This window comes from Eleginops maclovinus, chromosome 9 (assembly GCF_036324505.1).
Source record: "Eleginops maclovinus isolate JMC-PN-2008 ecotype Puerto Natales chromosome 9, JC_Emac_rtc_rv5, whole genome shotgun sequence".
Lineage (NCBI taxonomy): Eukaryota > Metazoa > Chordata > Actinopteri > Perciformes > Eleginopidae > Eleginops > Eleginops maclovinus.
Window position 1 is genome coordinate 6,871,017 of NC_086357.1, and position 16,244 is coordinate 6,887,260.

Genomic DNA, 16,244 nt, shown 5'->3' on the forward strand with positions numbered 1-16,244 from the left:
CTTCTGCAGCTCTGTGATGCTGTACCGAGGTACAGCAGAGCTTTGAACTAAATACTAAATGTAGCGCCGAAAACTTGAAGAAATAAAAACTGAAAATTCTAAATAAAACTGCCACTGAGGCACCAGTTAGCAAGTCTTATGCAGGGAAAAATCCGAAATCCAGGCAAGAATATCCTTTTGGTGGTTTTTATTGCAATTCCAAAAGAAAACAAAGGTTCCACATTCTTTCCAGAAGCCGTTCCTGTGACTTTCCTTCTTTCACCCTGGTTAAAACCATATATACGTAACATCAAAATAAAAGCATAAAAAAACTACTCAATTAACTTAAATAATAACACTAAATTAAAAAGGTATATTTACAACAGACTAAAACAGCAAACAAATACATGTTAAATAATATAGATCAATATATACAGTAGCTCCAACACTAACATGAGAATGCTAGCATGTTCACAATGACTATGATCATGGTGGAAATACTTTACTGTCGCAAGATCTACAGGGCTGTACCCAGTCCGTTGGGGATAGAACTAGTGCTGTAGATTTGTGTGCATTACATATATCAGACATTTCCCAGTTTGGAAAATAAAGTATATATGCAGTGAAGAACTTTGTACTCAACCCTTACAAGACATATACTTAAAGGCTTTGTATTTCATTTGCATGCCTGAACAGAGAAAAGAGGAGAAGGCTGAGTACGTAGCCCTGAAGAGCTCCAGTACTGAGGGTCAGGGTGGAGGATGTGAGCTGACCCACCTGCGCTGCCTGACAGGAAGTTTAGGATCTAGTCACAGAGGGTGCTGCTGAGCTACAGGTACATGAGGGCTCCGAGGGCCCAATTGGGATTTGATAGTCATACCAAGTCTTGTGAAAACTGTTACAGAAAACGGCAAAGCCTTTTAATGTCCCGTTTAAATGACACTCTGCTCCTGAGTTTAACCATCTTTTTATTTATGGAATGCACATTTGCTAGGATTATGAGAATGGTTATACAATTATGTGAAGCCCCAGGTTACACTTTGTTAAACTCCCTGCGGTGGAAAAGGGCTGTCAAGGAATAGAGTTGGGTGCTGTTGTAGCTATACTTTGTGACATACGGTACTGTATACCTATACATACCAGCTAGTTGAGTCATCTGGAGTAAATGTATACAAACATATTCACTGATACTGTCGGAGTGGCTTGTCATTCGATCCTGTAGGCTGTGTGCAGATGGGTTTTCCACAGACTTCATCATGTTAGTGCTTCCAACAGAGCAGAGGTGTTAGGTTTCCCTCTCGGATAGGACAGGATTACCACCTGATCTGTCGGTAGGAGTTTATAGTCTACGAGGGTAACATTGCTATGCTAGTAAACAAACAGCTCAGGTCAATGCTGTTTGGTTTTCTCCCTACATCTCACTCCTGCATACCTGAGCTAACTCAGAAGCAGGTTTCCCAGTAACTGTCCATAAAGACACATAAGGCTAATGGTCATTAGCGTAATGGCCCCAGGTATATTGATACAGGGGCTTCCTTCCTCTCTGCCTGGCTTTGTTTGCTCCTCTTGTTTTTCATCAGTGTTTAAATGTGTTGACCTCTCTCCCTATGTCTCAGCTCAGGAGATTGCTTTCACTTGGCTGCTTAAGCCCCATCCTTTTTTCCACCCCTGTCCACTACTAAGTGAATGTTGATTTGATACTGACTTTGGGAATATTTATCGTAAATATTCTGTTATAACATTACCTTGACAGATGACATCTGTTAATGATTGGGAATTTGAAATAAATGTGTGTTTAAGATAATAACATTTTGTAAATTGTGACCGCGGTAAAGAAAACATTTATAAAACAAAGTTGTGGTAATATATTTATAAATCCTTAAAATTTACATGAGCTCTAGCAATAAATGAGACCCTTGAATGAATATTTGTAACACAGCTAGCATCTTTTTACACAAAATTGCTAATTGACTTCTTTATAAAACACTCGTCCTTGCTGTATTTCTGCGATGGTTTGTGCACTTGGTCCGCCTCCAATCAACTTTCATTTGTCCAACTCGACATTGTGGTCCTGGTGTCCTTGATCCTCCTGTTTTTCCTCCAGTGCACTGTAGCTGAGCTATGGAAAGGATAGCTTAGCTGGGAAAATGTTTCAAAACCTAGAAAAAATGTTTTTTATTTCCACCAACCCTTGAGAAAAATCTTTGTATTCGCTGCTAAATGCTATCAACACTTTCACCACCTAGTCTCATACAGTGTCTGTCTTCTGTGCTGCTGTGTGTGCTTGGCCAGAAGTACACGGTGAGTTCCTGAACGTTTTTACACAGCTGCCTTCTGCTGCTGGAAACCAGATTGGTAAGAGCCTTAACACTATACCAAATGTTGCCATAAAACCAAAACAACGAGCTAAAAAAGGATTCGAAGTTGTCTTTAATGACTTGCCGCAACAGTGACGCTGTTGTTGTTTTCACCTTGTGAGTCTGTGTGTCGTCATGGCTAAAAGTGCTCCTGGCATCAACTAGAATGGAAGTACCACAGAGCAGGTTCTGCATATTTGTCAAGTGTTTATATTTCTGTCTTTCTAAGGATAGATTTTGTCACCACAATAGCGTCACAAACATGAAAGGTACAGTCATGCAACCTAACAGGTGTCTAGTTGAGATCAAAATGAAGCTGGCGTTAAAAAATGGCCGTGGCTGGAGGTAGTAAGCAAGCGAGTAACAGCAAATGGGCCATTGCCTCTGGTCTGATTTGGCATCACTAAACTTTAAAGGATGTGAAGTAAGATTATGAAGAAAGGAAGCCAGTTTTCAGTGTTGATTATCATAATATTTTAAGGACCACATGCTACAATGCTACTATGTCCATAACAGCAATTTGTAAAACAGTAATCCATAGCCGCTGAGATACGAGAGGCTGGGTTGTATTTATCATGGGCTGAGGAACTTTGACAAAAAATGTTATGCAAATCCACCTTGCGTTTGAGGAGAGTATAAACATTAATATAACACTCCTGCTTTCTCAGCTGCTAACTGACAATATTAAATAAAATCGTTAAGATCGTACATGTCCTTGGTGGACAGCGCTGAGAAAGGAAAGGTGCGTTCACAAACAACAAAATACTTCTGTTTCTACCAGCCTACCAGACTTTGTTTCACATTTTAGTCACTATGAGGGTCACAAACATCGAACAACATAGCTGTTTACTTTGTCTCTCAGCTCAGCACTGATGGGTTCTGGAAGTCGGTGGCCAAGAGCGTTCCAAGGGAGCCCAGCGACATGCGCATCCTGAACCCCTACTTCATCCAGGAGGCCTCCTTCAAGCTGATTGGCTTACCTCACAACAACGGACAGATGGGTAGAGGGGTGAGAGACCTGTTGTTGTCCGTTGAAGTCAGTAGAGAGGCAACAGTGGGCTGTTAATGGTCAGCACTGGAGCTCCACTGTCTGTTTGCATTATGAAAGCCTCCGTGAACACACAGCAGATGCTGCAGGGAGCCGAGCACCTACACAGAGCCTGAAAACAAAGTGTTACCATTAGGCTGTTTATAAATAGACCCATTCTTCAGAATTCACATCTGTAAGATATCAGCACAACAACCATACAGTTTAAATAAGGCCTACTTTCTGTACATTCACATGTTCATGCTGAACATATTCTGGCTCTCGTACACACTCTTGATTTATGTCTGTTTCAGAATATACCAACCCTGGGGACAGTTGCCATAACGATGGCCCTTCACAACTGTGATGAGGTAGCCGTGGCTGGATTTGGCTACAACATGAGCACCCCCCATGCCCCTCTGCATTACTATGAGAAGATCAGGATGTCAGCTATCAAAGAGGTAACTACAGAACTGATGTGGTATGATATTACAAGTAAACTTGTTCTAAAACTGATGCTAGACAGGGCCGGGCTTTTTCTACAGTTCATTTTGAATCCATTCTTCATGTTAAATGCACCACGGGGTTGTATTTCTTAGATATCATTATTATTTACTGTTATCACTGTTATTTGATTGATGCATCTGTGAGGATGGGTACTCAAATAGTTTATCTAACTTTAAATCCACAGGGCACACAAAATATAAATATATGATCCTGAAAATAAGCATAATAGGGCCTCTCGTTCTTCTGATGTAGTACAGAAAGAGCAAAATATCATATAGTTGCTAAACTGAAAAAATTAGATGTATTATGTCAACAGATTTCACATAACTGAATGAATTAGGTTAGTTGAAAGCAATAATATCAAGTTTAAATAAAACAAATATTAGGTTCAACTTTATATTATTGCTTTCAACTAACCTATTTGTTGACATAATACATTTAATTAAAGTCAACGTTTCAGTTTTTCAGTGTAGCTAACACCATGTGCATTTAAAAAAAAGGGAGAATACAGTTTGATATCCTTCAGTCATTAGTGCCCTAAAGATGATGCTCTTGCTCTAACACCCGATCACAGGCTAAGATGCCGTCGTAGAAAAGTCTGAAATTATTTTATTTTTCTCTCTTGTAATAACTAATGTATATGTTTTTGAATTTGGGAGAAGTGAGAATAATAGAAATGTCTGGTTAACTGAAGTTAGGAAAGAGAAACCTTTCTCTCTTTTTTGTTACATTTTTGACACATTAGTAACCTAAATTAGTTTAGAGGTTAGGTTCCTTATTTCCTGCTCATTTTACTCCTAATGCACCGTACTCCCACACATTACTCACAAAGCTCAAATTTGTTAGCAACCGATCGAACAACATCGTATTTGTTAGTCTTCCACATTTCCGCTGCACTGGAACAGTTTACTGTGACCTTTCTCTCATTTATATGCCTCTCAGGAGGGATTTACCCAGCATGCTGTTTAGTGGCCTGGGATGTGTACGAAATCTCAAGTATAGGAACGTTGCTGGGTGTAGTCTCGGCGCACTACATACATACAGGGACTAAACTGCCATTCAGTCCACTTCACAGTCTCCAGCCTGCTCATAAATCACTCTCAGCACAGGTTACTGAGACAGACATGCAATCCCCTTCATCCTATTTTCACCGCCTGACAAGACTTGTGTTTCAGTCCGAAGAGGCGCAGAGCTGCTGGGCCGCTGCCATGTACAATTGAGACAGGAACTCATTCCTACAGTCCTTCATTAGCCAACATCGACTGTTTTATTTTCTTGGCAAGTAACAAAATCCAAGCATCTCAATAGTGATCTTCATTATCTCTTTAAACTGGATAACATCGTTCCAATGATTGATTGTTTTGATGTTGTAATAAATTGTGTCAATCAATAATAAAAATGTAATTGCATTAATCACAATGATAATGTTTGAGTAATCACAAGTTTAAAAGCTGTTTCTGGCGGGGGATAAAACAAATACCCGTGTGGTGTCATAAAGAAATACGTAAACTGGCAAGCAATCCGATGATGATTGATTTCTGAATTATTGGCATGAAGTACCAACATTTTCCGACACAAAGCCAAAGCGTCAACAAACCCGCTGCCACAGAGAGCTGCTGGGATCATCCTCTAATATGCACTACATAGAGCAGCATGTCAGAAAATGACTTGGCATAAAGGCTGAATTTTAATCTCTCAGGTATTGGTCAAAGTAGCAGGCTTCTATACTGGCTCTTGTTACTTCTTGCAGTATAAGAAATATTAGCTTAGTTAGTAAGGTTACTTAAAGAAGATGCCTTCGGCTGTCTCTGGCTGTCACAAGACCCTCACCATACCGAGATGTGATCACAATGCGAGGAGAAAGGAGACTGTAAGTGTTCTCTTATAGTAATGGGACCCGGTGTATAGCTTCAGACCTGTGATCAGATGTCATTATCCAGATAACGTATCCACAAAGATCGAGTGTTAGCTGGTTGAGTTGGGCTTTTTGTGATCCCATGACAGTGCTCCACGCTGCAGGTGTATAGGATGATCCTAAATATCCTAAATGGGTTTTTACATTATCAAAATTGTTTCAAACCCAGAAAAGTCTGTGATTTCAATCCAGGGTTATGACGACACATGCCCTACAGTATTTTAACCATACACTTCTAGATTTTTAAACTCTATATTAAAAATGGATAAAGGGTTTGAATCATGGAAGTTATCAGAGAGACAAACTGAGTAAGTTAGCGTAAAAGATAATGGAAATAATATGTGAATTATGGTAATTGATTCACAACACTTTTGTGCTAGGTTTATTGAAAGTGGAAATTGTATTTTTTAAATAAAATGTTGGTTTAAAGCACGAGAAATGTAGCAGTCGATCTGTTGATTTTGCACAAACTAGCTCCTGTCCTGTCTCTCTGTCTTCTCTGTAGTCCTGGACTCACAACATATCGAAAGAGAAGGAGTTCCTGCTGAAGCTGGTGAAGGCTGGAGTCATCCAGGACAGGACCAACGGGATCTGCGGAGCAGGATGCTGATGCAGGATGCAGCTTTCCTCTACCTGCTCTGTAACCCGAAGAGGAAAGGCGAAGGCTGCGTAGGCCATATTCTCAGCAGAGAGTGGCAGCTGTCACACTGTGGTCAGTGCAGAGAGACCAGAACACACTGTCCTGGTGCTGTATTTAAATATTTCAAGCAATATGCCTCTGTTTCAAGCTCCTCTTAGCCGCAGGTTAGTGCATATTTACTGGAATGTGGTGCCCTGGCTCAGGTATATCTTCAGTTTTGGGGATCAGCACCTACATATGCTGCAGGCTGAGGAGAGCACGATAGGATGAACAGATGTTGGGTTCAAACCATTGAGCATGTGCCAAGAATAACACTACAAGTGTCCTTCTGCTCACAGATCTGAATGTAATTTGCATTAAACATATAGTCGCATATTTATCTTTCGGTTTCCGTCGATTCAACCGTCCTGGACCATGTGTCAGGGCGACGCGGCGATCATTTCATTGAGTCGCTCAGATTTAGCATGAGGCTAATGAGCTGCCTTGGCACGAACATCACACACATTCCCTCCACAGACGCTGATGAGTCACGTGATGTTTGTTATTTAGCAACATACTACACTCCCTTCAGACTGACCCTGACATTAAGCTACCATTTCTGAAGAGGGAAATTCACTTGTGAATGTAAACAAATGGCAATCGACCTAAACTAATATTTATAATATAATGCATATCATGTGTTACTGATTCATCCTTTTAAACACTATCGTTCTAAAGTGTGCAATCAGCTGTTGGGTTGTTTTCCTTTTTATATCAATAATGGCTACTGTAACAGAGATATAAACACAATCAATCAGGCACCAAACATATTGAAGCTGTTTTGAAAAAATTTTAGAGATTCATGATTCACTCCTCCATGATTTACTCCTCCATGATTTACTCCTCCATGATTCACTCCTACAGTGTTAGAATGAGTTGTTCCATTCCAGAAAAGTGTCCCTAGATCACTGTTGAAGCAGATCATAGCAAATTGGCTCCAAACGTTTTGGGAACCCGTTTATCTTCGGGCTCTCTGCAGTCCTCTCGGCCTTCAAACTGTATCCTATCCAGCGGAGAAGGACATTCAAAATGTTTAACTTTTTGTTCCTTCTGTCAGTTATCCAAATAGTGCCTCGTGCAGTAACATTCACTTCAATACTATATTTAAGAAATTAGGACAACATCAGATGCACCAAACATTTCTTGATCGTCAATATAATAACAATTTTGATCTCCATACTATTATATGACATCTCCTGTGTTTTTTTTATGTTCCTCTCATTTAAACAGGTTTTCCTGCATTGGTCAACCAAAAGCAAACTGAAAACCAAATGTATTTTTAATTTCTTATTGTGCTTTGCACCACTGAAAAAATGTTCTCTAACATTCATGAATCAACCTTTTAATCTTACTTAAACCATAAATAAGTTGGTGAAACACTATAGAATGTCAGCAGGAGAACAAGAGCCTACAATACTGCAGCCCTTTACTTGTTCCATTTTAGACCTTTTTGATAAGAATTGGTTATTGTTATTGAGTGAACAAAATGTGATGTTTCTTTTTTTTATCGACTAGTTGACTGCTTTTTGGAAGAGGATGATGACGAGTGAAATGCGGCCGTCATGAAGGCCAGACAATTTAGTACAAAAAGTTATAATCTCGAAGATCTCCAATGTGTGTTTTTGGGTGATAAGCCATAATTGCAGAGGTTTGATCCAAACTGTATGACTACTGATTTTCCATATGAATGTCTTCATAGACACCCAGTGCTTAGTATTTGAAATGAAAGGGCATTCTTTAGTGAGCTATAGGCCCCACCAGTGTTTCAATCATTTGACTAAAGAAAGTGATTTTATACACGTCGGTTTGAATAGAAATATTCCAGGCTATAACTTTAAATGAAACAGTACAGGCTCTGGGTTTTCTTTCCTACATATTTTTTACAATTGACATGACAAAACAGGTTATGACCAAAAGCAAATGTTTAATGGGGAAGGAAATGTTTTAATGCGTGTTAGTACTCAAGGGTAAACATTGAGTTTGAGTAAAAACACATTTAAACTGATATTTTGTTTGTTATTAAAAAATACAAATGCTTATCCTTTAATTGTTGACATTCACAGAACAGTGTCCAACTTTGAGTGTAATCATTTGCTGCTGTTATGTGAAAAAATGTTGATTTTTAAACACTGATTATAGTTGATAGACAGGAGGGGTTATGGTGATGCTGGCTGTGAAATCAAATGACCCCTTCTCCTTCTTCTAAGATGTTGTTTATAGCCCTCACTCACTTCACTGAGCCCTGCCCTGGGCTGCTGTCTCAGGCCCCAGCATCAGTCGCCATCAGTGTCACTATCATCAATGATATTAATGATCAATCTCTCTCGTGTATTCACTGAGATTACTGTATTGTGCTGTCTGTTGCTTTATTCACTCTGGCCTGCGTACTCACCTAAGGTTGTTATATGGACTTCATGCTGGTCAGAGGCTCAAGCCAAAGTATTCATATATTTATTGAAAGCTGTGCAGAAAAATCACAAAATCATGTAAAATAATAAAGATATAAGTATGCTGTACCTCGCCATGTCTGTTGTTTTTATTTATCCGTGCTGTGACATTATGGTTAACGGTTGTTCGAATGTATTTTCTTTCCAACCTTCTGTTTTCGTTTGTAAGTTCTTACTATGCTCATGAACTCAAAATCTCAGGACACCTGAAGGAAATCACTCCAAATTAGTCCTACATTTCCCCCCCCCGAACTTTAGATTGAATTGATAAGATTTCTGGGGTTAAAGGTCACTGTGACTTGACGTGTACAATCCTTGGTAACGTGATATCTCAGGAACATCCAGAGGGAATTAATCTGATTTCTTATGACCCTTGCATACATTAATTTGGATGCCTTTGTGGTAGCTTACCACTAATGGAGTCATTTTTGCAATAATGGAGCTACTTTTACCAATATGAAGGAATTGGTTTCTTCCCTCACTAAAAACATTTACATTACCAAAGCATTATCAAAAAAAAGGAAATTGATCGATCGATATCAATCTATACAACATAGGAAACATTTTTTATTTTGGGAATAAAAGTCACTTTAAACTTAAACTTGAATAAAATTCCCTGTAGCAATATTTTAGTACTAAACCTATACATGTATTATTCAGTACTTTCAAGTAATTTCCCTTATGAGTGATAACTTTACAGCAGATAAAATCCCCAGAGTGAAGTCAGATCAAAATTATTTTGTGCCATAATTATACAATGGGCTATGAAATTATTCTGACATCCAGTTCTGATTGTGCTGCCGTCTTGAATTGTCAACAGGTGAACGTCAGAGAACAGTCCTACAGAACTGCACCCTGGGATCCCTGAATAGGTAAAGACATTTTATTCTATTTAATATACAAACAGATGATTTGTATTATTTTTTTTCAGTGATGATGTTCTCCACAATGACACTCCCTGCCCATCTTAGCTCCTCTCAGTATGCAGCTGCTGTTTTATAAGCAGTAGTCACATGTTTATGAGTGAATGGAGATAAACATGAGGCCTGAGTGACTCATTGTTACTCATTCAAGGAAAGGCATTGCTGTTGAAATCTGTGTTACACTTTATTACTGCTAAGCCAAGACAAACAAGCTAAGTTGAACCACTTGTTGTCATGCTAGTCTTACTTACCGCAGGGCCTGGTTGAAGTGAGAGCAATACTCCTGCAAAAGCATTTTATCCATTAAACATCTAATATTCTTAGTTGTCATACAAAGTATGGGGAAAAAAGAACCAGACATGATTTAAAGAGTCCTATTTGTAGATGTCCAACTACATGTAGTCTTTAATAAAGGTATTTCTTACTTTCAAAACAAAGTCCCTTAAGTATGACCTGAGGGTCGAACAGCATGAAATTTGACAAACAAAACAACATTGGGTGAGTGAGACCAGAAAAGCTGTTTCATTTTTCCTCTTTCATCAACATAACGTCAACATTTGTATATTTCTGAAACCTCAGTTTACAGGACAAAGTGCTTTTCATGATTCAAGATAGTTTTGGTATGAGTTGTAGAGGGATGAAGAAACATTATCACCTGTAGAGATGTCTGCTTGCTCTCCAGTATAACGGATCTAGATGGCACTCTGCCTTTGGCCCTTAAAGCCCATAAAATCATGGACAAGATGCTTGTGCCCATTAATTGGTAGTGTTAGGTAGAAAGTTTCCACCAAGCGTTTCCCAACAAGGAGTGGATTATCTTGCATACCCCATGAATGATTCATGAAAAGATGAATTGCTACTTATGTTGTTTTGGCATTAAATCACCATTAGCATAGCGCAGCATGTTGGCATTGTCATTGTGAGCATGCTGATATTAGCATTTAGTTTAAAGCATCGCTAGGCAGTACAGCCTCAAAGAGCATGGCTGTAGGCTCTTCAATGTGGAACAATACATGAGGCCAGTTTCAGATACTAGTTTACTTTCATTTTTACAAAACTACTGTTCTAATGATATGGTTTGCTGTACGGTTAACAAAAAAACGTTCAAGAACTCTGCTCCAATTATTTCAATGAGTAAAATTCTAGTATTTTTTTTAAGCTGCGATCTTCATTAATTAGCATTTGTCAATGTAATTAAAAAACTAATTAAAAAGCCTTGGGTAAGCATTCAGGCGAGACACTAAGCTGTGCTCACAACACTAACGATAGCAGCAAAGTCAAAAAGGAATAGACATGAAGAAGACAAAAGGCGCCTGTGTTGGGTGCGATTTTCGCTAAGTTGAATCTTAGCAATTTTGTATTTTATCACTAATTAGCATATGTTGATGTAACCAGCTTAAGAATGAGGCTTGGGTTAGCATTCAAGGGAAACGCCAAGCTGTGCTAACAACGCTTACAGTTGCAGCAAAGTCGTAAAGGAATAGAGAAAAGGAGGAAGATGTCTGAGTATTACGAAATCAAGGTCCACCATTACTATACATTACATTAAATGTTGTTTAGCTAACTCTTTTATCCAAAGTAACATACATACACATAAAACTGTTGACAAGCCTATGGTGGCAATTTGGGTTGAGCAGCATCTGAACATTTGGGGAAAACCTGTAAACTGTGTGAAACATAAAATACCTAGTATCGAGATTAACGTTTTGTTTTCTCCCCACATGCACAATATAAGCCAGCATGACCTTAAACTAACTCTGTCTTGCTGGAGTTTAGTTATTAAGATAATTGTATAAATAGAGTACAGTGATTTCCATACATAACAGTAATCAGTGACTAATAGCAGAAGAATGTTAGCAGAGGGGGAACATGGGAACACAGGGTAGGTTTTTCATAATTTAGATATTGGAGAAAAATGTACTTGCACTTGAAACCACATGTATGTGTTTTGCATGGTAATTTCGGGAACCCTGGCATAACAAGCATATAAACTTGATCCAACATGCAGCTTAAATGATTGAGCTGCTCTTCCTACAGGCAATATGAGCTTCCAAACAGTAGCTCTGCAGCATTTCTCTGGCTGCAGTGCAAAAAGGTAAATGAATGTACAATGACAGGAAGGATACAGCATTTTTTACTAAAGAAAGGGGTCAGCTTAATTCTTGCCAAAGACCAGGGTCCCACCTGAGTGGCACTTGTTTCTTTAAGGTATCCCTCTGTTGTGACACTGAGACAACACTGAAACAAGAAAATGTAACCAATTATGGAATAGATTTATAAAAATAATAATTAGGGAATTTTAAAAAGATAGAGATGATTACAAATATGTAATAAAACACCAGTAAATACACCATCCCAACATCCACCGGCAGTAGATTCAGACCACTGATGATCACAATCATTTGATTTAGCTGGCTCTCTAATCCAAAGTGATTTACAATAAGTGGCATCAACCATGAGGATTCAAATTCAAAATAGCAAGAATCTTGCAAGTACATTACTTTCAATAAACCAAACCTTTTTAAGTGCACAAAAATGATAGGACAGCAGACAGGCGTGTTTTGTGTTTGCATGCTGTTTGCTGCTGTTCAGGTAGTGCTCAGACTTTTACTGGCATTCCTGAGGTGAATGAAGTCTTTACACAATACACTAATACCTAAATAAAATCCAAGTAAGCTCAAAATGTGGTCGATTCATTTTTGTGGCATAAAGAGAGTATGCAGGAAGTTTTTTCCTGAAAACAACTGTGTTATTACAGCCGTCATACTGTAGCACTGCAGTGAATAAAAACACATTTGGAAAGTGTGAGATCACAAACAGCTTCGCTATGGACAGAATGAGCAGGTGGACACTATATAAAGAGCATCCTTGACCTGGACATATTCTCAGGCTGTGTGCTTGGAGGGTGGGCGGGGGGGGTGGGGGGTTCACTGGGTGAGTACACACAAACAGAAGCTCCTTACTACTATGTAGGTGGCCTGGGTATGACAACATGGGAATGGCGGGGACACATAGCAGCTACAATGCATGCAGCCTGGCTCCAGTTTCAGACAAAGTGTTCATCTCTCTCACTCCCTTTTCATCTGTGGAACCTGACCCAGGCCAGTCGTCCCAGACCATCATTTTGTTTCAATTAATCCTGGAGCTGGACGCACTCTAAGTTGCATTCTGCAGCAGAGTGTGGCTGCACAGGCTCAGGTTTCATTCATCTTTATTCCCCCTGACAGTGCGTCTGCACTGGGTAAGGCCACAGCAGTCTCCACTGTAAGAATGGCGCTACATGCAGCATCACTATAGATGGAATCCATACATCTGTCTTTACCTGTCATAAAAATCAACGTAGATGTTTTTTTTCCCCTAAATGTCAAACTGAGATGAACAACTTACTACTGGAATGTTATTGAGTAATACACTGCTTTAGGGAAGTTGGTGTTGTGGTGTTTACCATAGTCACTCATCCGTTTTTGGATGATTTCTGATTTGAAAGCAGCATAAAAAAGAAAATAATTAAGCAAGAAGAATCTGAAAAATGATTTTGCATGCAGCCCGATGTGTAAATGATACACAGAGTATCAGTAATGCTTCATGCTACTTCGTAAAGGTGTTCATTGGAAGTGATATGTACGCTATTCTTGAACATATAACAGAGAGGATTGGCTTGTTGAAAGTACCTATCATCAATTGGGGGAACATTAATGGCTATAAATTGGTAGAAAATGTCTGTTATGCCATCAAAGTCTTTACACTATAGTCATTTTGATAAGCTGTCATATCATCCGATCCATTCCTGCTCAAAGCTTTGCTCCTCTGCGGTCTTGGCAACGATTCCAAGGAAGTTTTAAAAACAGCCTCTAGCACAGTTTCTCTTTTTTATATTTCTATAACTTTGATTGACAAGAACCGCACCAAGAGGAGATTTACTGATAAGTGACCATCAGTCTTGATTTTTTACTTTCACTCACAATACCATTTTTGTCTCGTCTGCATAGTTGTGGTATACCAATTATGTTGTTTCTTTTTAATCTGAACCACTGGAAACATGTAAATGTTAAACAAAACAGGCCCCAGGTTGGAGCTTTGGGGAACACCACATCTCATGTTTGCCCTCTCAAATGTGTTATTACTGGAGGACTTAAGGAGGATTTGTAAGTCTGTTAACAGTAGCATGTGCATTATTATTGTTTTTGGTGTAAGAGAAGAAGGAAGGCCTTGAATATCTCAGTTGAACATTATAAAAGTAAAAGTCTCTCTTTGTGTCTCTATTTATGTTTTAATGTTTATGCATGGCATTTCTGCATGGAGATCTTTGCTTACCAGAGGCGTTCTTCATCTCACTGGGTGCATCTCACTTTTGCAATTTTTGAACTCAAATGATCTACAAGCACATATACTGAGACACTCGAGAGGGCAGGTCTGTATAAATATTTCACAAAGGGCACTCTGTCCAGATTGTGCCATTTATTTTAGGCTCCATCAAATGCTGAGTCAGTCCATAGTAATCTAGAACAAAAAACTGTCCTGTCCTTGGAGTCGTCCACATGGACATTAAAACCCACCAACAATAAACACACAGTGCACTATGGGTGGCCTGTAGATATTAAAGAACACAGTTCAAGAGGAACTCATCTAAAGAGCCATATATACAAAAGAAGCAACAAAGCAGTTATTTACCGCTCAGTTTTCTGTAGTTGAGTCCAACATCAACACTGAGCACAGGAGCCTGAGCAGACGTCTTCACCAAATCCTTCATGCTGCCCCCACCAGGACTCTGTTAGGGCCATGCGTGACTGACCACCCAAGGTAACTGTGACCCTGTGTCACTCCTAGACTGTGGCTGAACCCCAGGAGGCCAATGGAATCAGTGACAAAAGGTTGGCTTGAACAAAGCAACATTAAGGTATCAGGTCCTTCAGAGCTATTGTAAGCCTCCTTGATAGGAGTGTGCTCTGTGAGAGTCCCATTGAGATCCTCGGAGGCACGGCATGAGCAGCGGCGGGCCCTGACCTCAGGGTGTGTGCTGATTGCAGAGTAATGTTCAGCTTTCAGTGCACACGCTCATGATCAGGGTTATCTTGTCAGGAAGCTTCTGTCTGTGCCTGCCCACTCTCGAACATCAGCTGCCAGTTGTAATTGGCCATGACTGAAGAAGCATGTCTTGTTTGGCAGCCACTCATCCATTCTCTCTATAAAACACATGCATATGTTGCTCTTGTTTATGAATGTAAGTAGCACCTTACAAGCAACACTACAAGGAATAACCCCGACTTCCGTAGGTCAGGTTACCTTAGTTTGTGTAACCTTTTCCAAGATCCCATTTCCTCCACATTTTTCATCCTGCACTAACACACTGTTTGTGCAGCTGATGACCATCGTACTGGCTGGGGCTAAACTGAGTTTAAATGAGTTTTGAAATAAAAATTATTTCAGCCATCAATTCCTTTCTGAAGGGTTAACTGCATGCATGGAAAAGTTAATTATATCCTTTGGGAAGAGTGGAGGATTGATGATGGAGTGCTCTGTGTAAGGTAGAAATTTATGGGAAAATAATCAGGTGCAGCCGGCCAGACGCATATAGCAGGATCTCGAGGAAAGAGGAATAGCAGTATAAGTCTTTAAGAGTCGATTTAGGAAAAAAGAAAAACTGTTGCTTGGAAATAACTGTGTTCTCAAAAATGTAAAGCTGCCTGGGGCAATGTTTTAATGTAATTATCTTCTCATTATGTCAGCTTGGATGATGAAAAGCAGCCCATCCCCGTTTTGAGATGCTGTTTGCTCAGTTACAGTATAAATTCTACTGTTAGTTCAGTCACAGTAAGGAAGACTTCCCCCGACAAATCAATGTGCACTTGAACAAAATCAATCAAAACTGAAGATTGAATTGTAAAATTCTCACAAAAACTCAATCTCAAATCCAGTTCTTCATATTGTTTTTCCAGAGCTTACTAGCATATCCCACTATCTTTTAAAGCAGATCAAGATCTTTTTCCATTGTGTCAAATTAGATGCATAAGCTTTTCATATTCAGAGCACTTCATTGTTCATCATTTTGCAAATGTTGGGTGTGTGTAGCATGTTACATGAAAGTAAGAGGAGGTAGAAAACAGAACCTACAAGTTAATCAAACTTATTTGAAGATTGAAAAAGAAAATAATTATCTGTTTACACATCTATCATTTCAGAGCATACTGTACATTCTAAGGACATGAGGCTTGTTTGTTTTTTTATCTACTTTGGTACCAAAGTGTGAACTTCCTCCCTTAGTTTTTCTCTGTGAGTGGGTTTTTACAGCAAGAAAATACGACTTTTGTCTCCGTGAAAATCCTCAATGTTTTTTTCTACGATAAAAATCAATGAAAGTTGAAAAAGATAGGAGTAGTATTAACATTTTAATCCCTTTGAATAGCTAAATA

At 39.1% G+C, this 16,244-nt stretch overlaps 1 protein-coding gene across 1 annotated transcript in view; it reads left to right on the top strand.

The window, feature by feature from the left end:
* Positions 1-8,980, top strand: part of st3gal3a (ST3 beta-galactoside alpha-2,3-sialyltransferase 3a) — a 29,135-nt gene extending 20,155 nt beyond the window's left edge. Inside the window, exons 9-11 of the mRNA XM_063891682.1 lie at positions 3,199-3,345; positions 3,678-3,824; positions 6,291-8,980. Coding sequence (XP_063747752.1) covers positions 3,199-3,345; positions 3,678-3,824; positions 6,291-6,395 — 399 coding nt within the window. The 3' untranslated portion in view covers positions 6,396-8,980. The remainder of the gene's footprint in view (positions 1-3,198; positions 3,346-3,677; positions 3,825-6,290) is intronic.
* The last annotated feature ends 7,264 nt before the right edge of the window (positions 8,981-16,244 follow it).